General features: G+C 49.5%; 1 protein-coding gene across 1 annotated transcript; it reads right to left on the reverse strand.

Annotated features, from left to right (window-relative positions):
• Nucleotides 1-3744: 3744 nt before the first annotated feature.
• On the reverse strand, nucleotides 3745-8905 carry LOC146342760 (olfactory receptor 4E1-like). The gene is made up of 4 exons (XM_084807975.1): nucleotides 8846-8905; nucleotides 7803-7905; nucleotides 6393-6444; nucleotides 3745-4714 (listed from the first exon to the last, which is right to left on the reverse strand). Exons 1-4 carry the CDS (start codon nucleotides 8903-8905, stop codon nucleotides 3745-3747), a joined length of 1185 nt encoding a protein of 394 aa, XP_084664101.1.
• Nucleotides 8906-9796: the final 891 nt, after the last annotated feature.

Here is a 9796-nt window from a genome sequence, read left to right on the forward strand (position 1 = left end):
GGATCCTCTCCTCCGCGCTCCAGCTGCTCTGCATTTGTGGCTAGATAGCCAATTTCAGCTTTCTAATCGCCGGACACCGGCACATGGGGTGGGGAGGCCGGGCGATGCATAGGAAGCGTCGTACCATCACTTCTGCACTCCCTGCCCCCAGGAACGCCCCCTTTTGCCCCACTCCATGCTGCTCTTATGAACACTGAGCACGGGGACGATCCACCCTGCCTATGAGGTGGCGTGGGAGTGGGCAGGGAGGCAGGTCTCTGGGAAATGACCTTGGAACACAGGGCTCTGAAGTCGGTTCCTGGAAATCGACCAGTCCTCTGGCTGGCTAGCCACTGTCTAGTGGCCATAGGATTGTGCCCTTAATTTATTAACTGGAAACTGGAGACTGAAAGAACTGGGCATGTTTGGCCTTGAGAAGAGAAGACTGAGGGGAGATAGGATAGCGCTCTTCAAGTACCTGAAAGGTTGTCCCAGAGAGGAAGGCCAGGATCTCTTCTCGATCATCCCAGAGTGCAGGACACGGAATAATAGGCTCAAGTGACAGAAAGCTGGATTCCAGCTGAACATCAGGAAAAACGTCCTGACTGTTAGAGGACAACAATGGAACCAATTACCTGGGGAGGTGGTGGGCTCTCCCACACTGGAGGCGTTCAAGACGAGGCTGGACAGCCACCTGTCAGGGATGCTCTGACTTGGATTTCTGCACTGAGCAGGGGGTTGGAATTGATGGCCTTGTAAACCCCTTCCAACCCTACTGTTCTAGGATTCCATGATTCTATGTGAGCCCCTCCTGCAGTCTGAAATGGTATAAGCCAGACATAGGGTCCGTACCACTTCAGTATAGCCCAGGGCAGAGGGCTGGTTCACCCAGGCTGTGAACAACCCAGCATTTTTCTTCACTTCATCTACTGTATGATTGATGTCGGTTGGCTGAACGGGCAAACTGACGGCCATGGAAATGCATTGTATGTGAGGTGCCATGAAAAGTTTTGCCTGTGGTGTTTGTGATAGTCTATTCACACACGCATGCAGACATTTGATGGCGCAAAGAAACGGTGGGAGGGAGAGGGGTTAAGCAGCCTTTATTTATTCATTCGTCACTTATATTGCGCCTTTCAGAATACAGATCTTTCCAAAGCTATTCACAAGTAACATCAAAATACATGCATTAAAAGAAAAGAAAAGAGCACAACAGGACAGCTGGTGGCAGAGGCCCGTTTGGCAGGAATGGGTCCATTTGGAACCCTTACTGACTTCCCTCTCCTGGGATCCTTCGCGCGGGGCTGTCGGTTCATTCTACTTTTCATGGTGTTAACATAGTATGCACACATGTGATCTATGCACACATGTCAAATATGCGCACTCCTGAGATCAGAAGTGGGTGGATTGGGGAGGAGAGGGAGACAGCTTCTGGAGATTTTATGCAGTATCTCCAAGACTCTCACTGTCCCTGGATGCTCCCACAAGCTAGTGCCCGAGGGAATACCTTCTCCTATGTTAACCTACCCGTTCACTGAAATCAGGGCCTCCTGGTTCTCCCGTCATCTGCACAGGTACATGTGACAGCAACCAGGGGGAGGTCCTTTTCTGTGGCGGCACCCTGCCTTTGGAATTCTTTCCCTTACTGCAGTGCCATAGGCGGCTTCCTTGACAGTCTCTAGGTGCTTTTGAAAAGGCATCTGTACACCCCGACATCTGCTGGTTTTAATACCTAGCTTAGTAGTTTTTCTTTGCTGTTGTTTTTATCTCTGCATTTAATTTTAATGGTTGTTAGAATGCATTTTGTACACTGCCCTGCAATTTGACAATGATGGGTGGTAAATGGCCGCGGTGGCTTAGTGGTTAAGATGCTGAATTGCAGACCGGAAGGTCAGCAGGACAGCAGTTCAAGACCTGAGTGCCGTGTGATGGAGTGAGCTCCCGTCTTCAGTCCCAGCTTCTGCCAACCTAGCAGTTCAAAAGCAAGAAATTGCAAGTAGATAAATAGGTGCCGCTTCGGCGGGAAAGGTAACAGTGTTCCGTGCACCTCGGTGTTCAGTCATGCCGACCACATGACCACGGAAGCGTCTTCGGACAGCGCTGGCTCTTCGGCTTAGAAATGGAGATGAGCACCACACCCTAGAGTCGGACACGACTGGTTGGGGACACCTTTACCTTTACCTTTAAATTAATATTTAATAATAACAACAGCATCATCATCAACAATACCAACAATAATAATACTCGCCCCTCCCCTGTGATTGACCCATCTGTAAAATCACCAGCTTTATAACACAATTGTTGCTGGGCTAAAGAAATGTTCAACTTACTGGGGGGGGGGGGACTTAAAAAGATATAGGTACATTGCCAACCTTTGCATTATTTTAAATATATTTAAAGAAAACACTAAGGGTTGGATTCAGATTTCTGCTGGACCAAATGTGCTGATGGGAGTGGACTTCCCCACTCTTCCCACGGCAGCCCCTCCATGAGCTGACCTCTTCCTCTTGTGGAAGGCAGAACCTGGAGCCAACCCTAAATCTGTATGCAATCTATGATTCATGCTGTCTGACACTGCAAAGCACAAGCAGCGGGAGGGGAAGGGGTGAAGCAGCCTCTCCCTGTGCCCCCTTGCATGCCCAGTCCACAGCCACTTCCCCTGTTCTCCCAGCAAGTAGGTGAGTATGGCACTGCATACTTGCTGGGTTCACACAACACGACAAGCCAGAGCATGGGTTGTTGCTGATTCATTGAGTATACCTTGTTGTTAGTTCACGGGTTGTTGCTGAATCATGGGTTGTTGTGTTGTGTGAACCCAGCCTTGCTAACAAACCATGGTTTGTTAACCACAAACAATCCACAGAGAGTTGGGTTGCGAACTGTGGGTTGTTTGTGGTTACCAAAACATGGTTCATTAAGCACTGTGGGGTTCACACAACAACCCACGATTCAATGATGACCAATACTCTGGCTTGTCACGTTGTGTGACCCAGGTCACTGAGTCAACCACCTGTTTGGCAGGCATGCGGCAGTCTTGATCCAGCATGGATCACCATCGGGCCTGACTCAGATGCTGGGTTGCAGGGTTTTTTGTCCCACCCAGCCCCCTTTTGTGAGTGCAGAGTTTGATCAGGGGGATCATCAAGAAGCAAACAAAGGTAATCCCTGGATGCAGGACTCTGTTCCTGCTTCCAAATTCTGCTTGTGCATGGTGATCTGCAGTCTTGACTTGATTTGCAAGTCAAGATGTGCAGTGTTGACCTGAGATTCATAGGGTTTCATGCTTGATCTCACACTCTGTGGGGCTGCCATGCGTTTCACTGGCCTTGGGGTCCTAGAAAATTTTGAGGTGGTCAGTATGACAGTTCCCATAGCCATGCCCCCGAGGAGAATTCAGGCAGTTGCATTGATCCATATCAACAAATCAGTTCCAGCAGTTTTCATCTCCACGAGGAGCAGGTCTTGGATAAAGCTAATGGGTCTTAATTGCCCATTCCAGACAAAGCCACCCCCAAATACTTTGCATTCGAAAAGGGAAAAAAATATATTATTGTTGCTGGGAAAATCAATTTCCCCCCAGCTATGGTGAGAATCAAAGCTAAGCTCAGAGAGAACAGGGAAGTCTAAGGGGGGTGGCAGATGACATCAGTGTCCCTGCTGATCTGAAAGTGCTGGTGTGCATCCCTCTAAGTCCTGGCTCTGGTACACCACCGCTCACTGGTTTACCGGACCTTCCCAGTTTCCCATAGTACATCTGGACTCTCGCTACTTCTCTGAATTCACTTTCCGGCCGAGCATTTTATTAAGTGCCTGCTTCATATCGTCATTCCTCAGTGTATAGATAATGGGGTTGAGCAACGGGGTGACAGCGGTGAAGAAGACTGATACCACCTTGTCCTCCGGGAAGCTTGTGGAGGGTCGGGAATAAATGAAGATGCAGTGCCCCAGGAAGAGAGTCACCACCGTGAGGTGGGCCGCACAGGTGGAGAGTGCCTTGCGCCGGCCTTCCGTCAAACGGCTGCGGAGAGAGACCAAGATGACACCGTAAGAGACCACCAGAACCACGAAGCAGACCACGGAGATCAGCCCCGAATTGGAAATGATCAGGATCTCGATGACGTAGGTGCTGGTGCATGCCAGCTTGAGGACTGGCGGGACATCGCAGAAGAAATTGTCGACTTTCTGGGGGCCGCAGTAGGGTAGGTTGATGGTCATGCTAGTCAAGGCAAGGGAGTGCACTGTGCCACCCAGCCAGATGATGCAAGCCAATAAGAGGCAGACCTTGTGGTTCATGATGGTGAGGTAGTGCATAGGGTTGCAGATGGCCACGTAGCGGTCGTAGGCCATGACGGTGAGGAGGAAGATCTCGGTGCAGGCGAAGAGATGAAGGAAGAACATCTGGGCCACGCAGCCTCCAAACGAGATGGTCTTTTCTATCGACAGGAAGTCGGCCAGCATCTTGGGCATGGTGACCGTGGAGTGGCAGACGTCGATGAAAGAGAGGTTGCTCAGGAAGAAGTACATGGGTGTGTGAAGGCCGCGGTCATGTGCTATGGTAACCATGATGAGGATGTTGCCAGCCAATGTTAGCAGGTAGCCCACCAGAAAGAAGGCAAAGAGTACCAGCTGTATCTTGGGATTGCTGGAGAGGCCCACCAGGATGAACTCGGTCACCGAGGTCTGGTTTTGTACTTCGATGGTCCTGTTTGGAACTGTCAGTCCTTCCATTTTTATTCTAGGGGAAAGAGAAGGGCACAAGAGCACGTCATTATCTTGCAGGTTACCAGTGAGAAGTCTCAAATCCATACTTTGAATCAAAGGCAACAAGCAGGGCCGGCCCCACCATTAGGCAGAGTGAGGTGGCCGTTTCAGGCGGCAGATGCTGGGAGGCGGCAAGGTGTTGGAGGAGAGAGATATGGGCCACATGGCCTGCCTTGTGCCCCCTAAACTAGCCTGCTGCCTCCGGGTGTGGTGGAGGATGCTATCCCATCGCCAGTGTTGCAAAAAGTTTCGACTGCCAGTCCAGTTGGCTTTTCTACAGGGAATGGGAAGGGGCGTCTTCTTCTTCTTCACCTTGGGCTGCAAGATGCCTTGGACTAGATGTAAGTCACAGGTATATGGGCTTCTAAAGGTACGTCATAAGGACATAAAAAGAGGCATGCTGGATCTGACCAAAGGTCCACCTAGTCCAACGTTCTGCTTCCCACAGTGGCCAAGAAGCCCCCAAGCAGGATATGAGGACAACACCAGCAATTGGTATTTAGTGGCATATGGCTTCTGGCATATGAGGGTCCCATATAGCCATCAGCAGACCTGTCGTCCTCCATGGTCTTGCCTAGCTCTTTGTAAAGCCACCTGAGCTACTGGCCATCATCCTGAAAGCACCCTTGGCCTAGCTTTTCTCTCTGTCACAGCAACATCTCCTGATCCATTCATGACACTGCCCAGTGGAGGCTGGCGGCTCCAAATTCAGTGGGGCTGCGCATTCGCTCTGAGTTTCAGTCAGAACCAGCCAGAACACTGAAGGATCTATCCAAGGTGCTGAACCCCATCTCCAAAGGGTTCTCAGCACCATGGATAGCTCCTTTAGAGTTTTGGGTGGTTCTAACTGAAACCCAGAATGGATTCACAGCCCCACCGAAATCAGAGCTACCACCCTCAATGGACATGGCCCCAGGACAGATCTACACATTCAGAAAAAGCGTGTGTCTCAGTTTTTCAGGGACCATACCCTTTCAGAATGCAAAGTGGAGGGTTGCATGTCCGAATGCTGTGTCATGTCAAAAACTCAGTGCATGCGGAAAGCTAGCTTTCTGGAGATGACTGTCTAGCTTAACTTTCTCCTGAAGGGCTAGTTTTCCATAGTCTTGGAGCTGTTCATTTGAAGGAGCATTCAAGCATTCAATCCATCATCTACATCAGATCTGCATGTTCAAAAGAATCAGATGGCACAGCCTTATTGGACTGTACCACTTCAAGTGGTACAGTCCAGTGAAGGTTGTGCCATTTGCTTTGTTTTGAACACACAGATTTGAGCAGCTGTTACATTTTGCTTGACTTAGTTTTGTCTCCCGTTATCCCTGGATGCTCCCACACATTAGTAATCCTCCCACCCTGCAATCAGCACATTTGAAAAATCACTGAGAATCCATATTTCACCAGCAGTGTCTTCTGGGAAAGAAGATTCAGGGCGCAATCCTATGGGGATAGTCGGCCATCTCCGAACTCGGAGGCAGCTGACTATCCAATGCAGGGCAGGCGGAGTGCAGAGGGGATCTTCTCCTCCGTGCTCTGGCTGCCCTGCAGTTGTGGCTAGATGGCCTGATTTCAGCTATGTAGCCGGAATGGCACATAGGAAGCATCATATCAGTGATTCCACCCTCCCCTCCCTGCCCCAGGAATGCCCCCTTTACTTCTGCTCCACGCTGCTCTTAAGAGTGTGGAGCCGGGGATGAACTGCACTGCCTACAAGGGGGCAGGGGCAGGGAGGCGGTTTTCTGGGAACCGACGCTGGAGCGCTGGCTCCAAGGCCAGTTCCCAGGAAATGAAAAATTCTATGGCCATCTAGCTGCTGTCTAACACCATAGGATTGCGCCTAAAGCCTATGATTTATAACTAAATGAATGACTACTTTGATCAGAGAGAAAAATCTATAATGAACCTCTAAAGTCCTGATTAGACAGACAGACAGCGCGCGCGCACGCGCACGCACACACACACGCACACACTTTCATTATGGGAATGCTATTGAGTTCCATACAGAGAAGAGATGACCACCTCTCTCAGCTTCCATATAGCATGCTGACTTATATGGTCCCTGATGATCCCTGATGTTTCTGCAGCTTGGATTGCAGGTCACATCTACCTGCCATTGTGGGGGCTGAAGGGAGCACTTTTGCCATTTGAAACTAGCAAGAGGAAGATGAAAAAAAAATCTGAATTTGAGAGTTTTTTGCATGAGGCAGCCTCTGGGAACAGCACTGTCAATACATGCAATTTACTTTTGGGGGAACTGTTATTGCTTTAAAGACCAGCACCATTCATTCATTCATTCATTCATTCATTCATTCATTCATTCATTAATCTTTTAAACTGGGCAATGACTCAAGTTATCTGGGTAGTGCAAAATACATTAAAAACATAAAATACAAACAGTAAACTATACATAAAAGCCATCTGCTTGCTCTCCCTGCCCCTGATCAGCTTGTACACTTTTGTTTAAAAGCAGGCACATTAAAAAATATCACCATGAAATTCCTGCACCTTTCTCCTACAAGGAAATAGATTCTGGAAATGGCATATATGGGCAACCCGTGGCCTGTGAGCCATATGCAGCCCTCGGAAGCTTCCTGTGCGGCACATCACAGGTGCCCACACGGCCACTTCCCCACCAGCAAATGCCACAGCCCTGTGCATTGGCTCGGCTGTGATTGTGCAGGGAGACGATTGCACACTGGTGTGTGTGTGTGTGTGATTTACAAGAGGAAGAAGGTACACAGAGAGAGTCAACCATGTGCACAGTTCCCCCATTTTAATCATGCATCTCCACGCATGCCCAGCTGATTGGCACTGGGCGTGGAGGGAGGTACAAAGTGATCTCAGTGTGCAGGGAGGGGAGGTTTAAGCCTTCCCATCCTCACATGCAGAGTTTTGGGGTGGGGTGGAGAGTTTCTCTCTTTCTCTCTCTCTCTCTCTCTCTGGGTATGAGTATCTGTGTGTGACTGGTATGTTCTGTGTCTGTGGGTATCTGAGAGGAGAGGGCAGAGGGATGACTGAGTGTGTTTGCCTGCATGTGTGAGCACAGCACCTCACCCACCACCCACCAGTGTATGCGGCCCTGGCAGGGAAAAAGGGTGTCCACTCCTGCCACAGGACGTCCTCTTGCTCACAGAAGAGGGGAGCATGAAAAAAATGTACTGTATCAGACTGCAAGAGAGGGAGCAAAGGAAAGCAGGGCTATTCTCAGCTCTGCTGAGAAAACAGCTGCTTTGGGCATTCCCTCTCCCTCAACGGTCAGTAGCAGCAGCTACCAGGCTGCTATCAGGCTACCTCAACTGTTTCTTTCCCAGCTGCTCTTATATTTTTCTATGGTAACTCTAAGAACTGAGTTTGCTTTTTTCCTCCTCCCTCCTTCTCCCTTTCCCCTTTCGTGTCGTGTCTTTCAGATTGTATGCTGGAGTGCAGGGGCTCTCTTGTTCCTTATGGATTTGTAAGGCTGAAGAGTGGAGTTAAAAAAAAGAGGCTTTAAATAAATAAATAAATAAATAAATAAATAAATAAATAAATAAAGGCATAATGACTTCTTCTGACTTCTTCTGCAATGACTTTGACACTCCCCTCCCTCCCCACCTGCCGGTTTTCAGCTACATTCTGTACGCTCTCTCTTGCTCCCTGAGTCAAGGAAACTGCGAATGGCATTCTGGATCAGGTCCTGCATCATGCACAAAGGCTCCGAGTAAAATAAAAATAAAAATAAAAATAAAAATGATAAACCTAACAACGAACCAGTGGAGGCTGGTGGCTCCAAAGAGCTCCTCTAGAGTTCTGTTCAGTTCTGACTGGAACCTGGAGCGGATCCACTGCCCCACTGACATTGAAGCCACCAGCCTCTGCAGCAATGAACACTTGTAACTGCATGTGTGAGTTACCTGTGCATGGCTGGCCGGGGAACTTTTTTCCGTTGAAACATACATCGGATTGCATCCTAAAGCTGCTAAACCATGCTGGGGGGAAACCATTACCCATCTTTTTTCTCCAGTGGGCTAGTAATAGCTTTGGGGGTGATTTGGACTGGGAAAATGGCACAGAGAGGGGGGAAGCATTCAACCCCCCTCTTCCAGCACTGCTGTCCTTTTTGCCTGCCCACCTGCACATCTGTTTTCAAGGTTTTCCCATTACAAAAGAAGACGTGGAACTGATCTAGCATTCCACGTGTCACATCTGTTTCGGCCCTCAGCATCAGTTCTTTTCGGACGGAACATCCCTTGATTCCTCCACGCTTCCCGCTTTCAAATGATTTTTAGAATAAAGACTTACGAGGTAGGTTGCGGTAGCTGCAGGAGGGGCTGCTCCCCCCCCCACTCTTTAGCTCCAGGGAAGTCGGATAGCCGCCAGGTTGTGCCTCTCTTTCTCTCCTAATATATAACCTTCTGATCGTTGGGTAAACACAGCTTCTGGCAATATCAAGTTGTTCTGAACTTCGAGGGAGTCGACCCCGCAGAGACTGGAACTTGTGACATGGAATCACAAGGGGATTTGTGAGGCTGTGCCAACCCTTTCTGGACGGTTCTGCACTTTTGTACAAACAGCATCCCCCTTTTTCCCTTGGTACCCAAGTGGCAAGCGGATGGGGTACTCTGCCAAGGGAGAAAGCCAACAACCGGGGTAAGACTTCAGCCTGGATTCTCTGTTGCCCTGCGTCCTTGCGCCGGCTGCAATAAGAATTAGGGGTAAAAGGTCTGTGTGTGAATGTGTGTATGTGTGTGTGTGTGTGTGTGAATTAAGAAAACCCACAATTTCCAGTGCCGGATTCCCCCCAGGTTTAGCCAAATCAATTACCCCATAACCAGTGGAGGCTGGTGGCTCCAGTGTCAGTGGGGTGGTGAACCGCTCCGGGTTTCAGTCAGAACCAGTCAGAACTCCAAAGGAGCTATCTGCTCCGGGGGTTTGTTAGAACCAGTCAGAACTCTGAAGGAGCTATCCGCTCCAGGGTTCAGTCAGAACCAGTCAGAACTCGGAAGGAGCTACCTGCTCTGGGGTTCAGTCAGAACTCTGAAGGAGCTACCTGCTCTGGGATTCTGTTAGAACCAGTCAGAAC

Source organism: Heloderma suspectum, chromosome 6 (genome assembly GCF_057233095.1).
Source record: "Heloderma suspectum isolate Gila_16-S chromosome 6, 16-S_ref, whole genome shotgun sequence".
NCBI classification, from domain to species: domain Eukaryota; kingdom Metazoa; phylum Chordata; class Lepidosauria; order Squamata; family Helodermatidae; genus Heloderma; species Heloderma suspectum.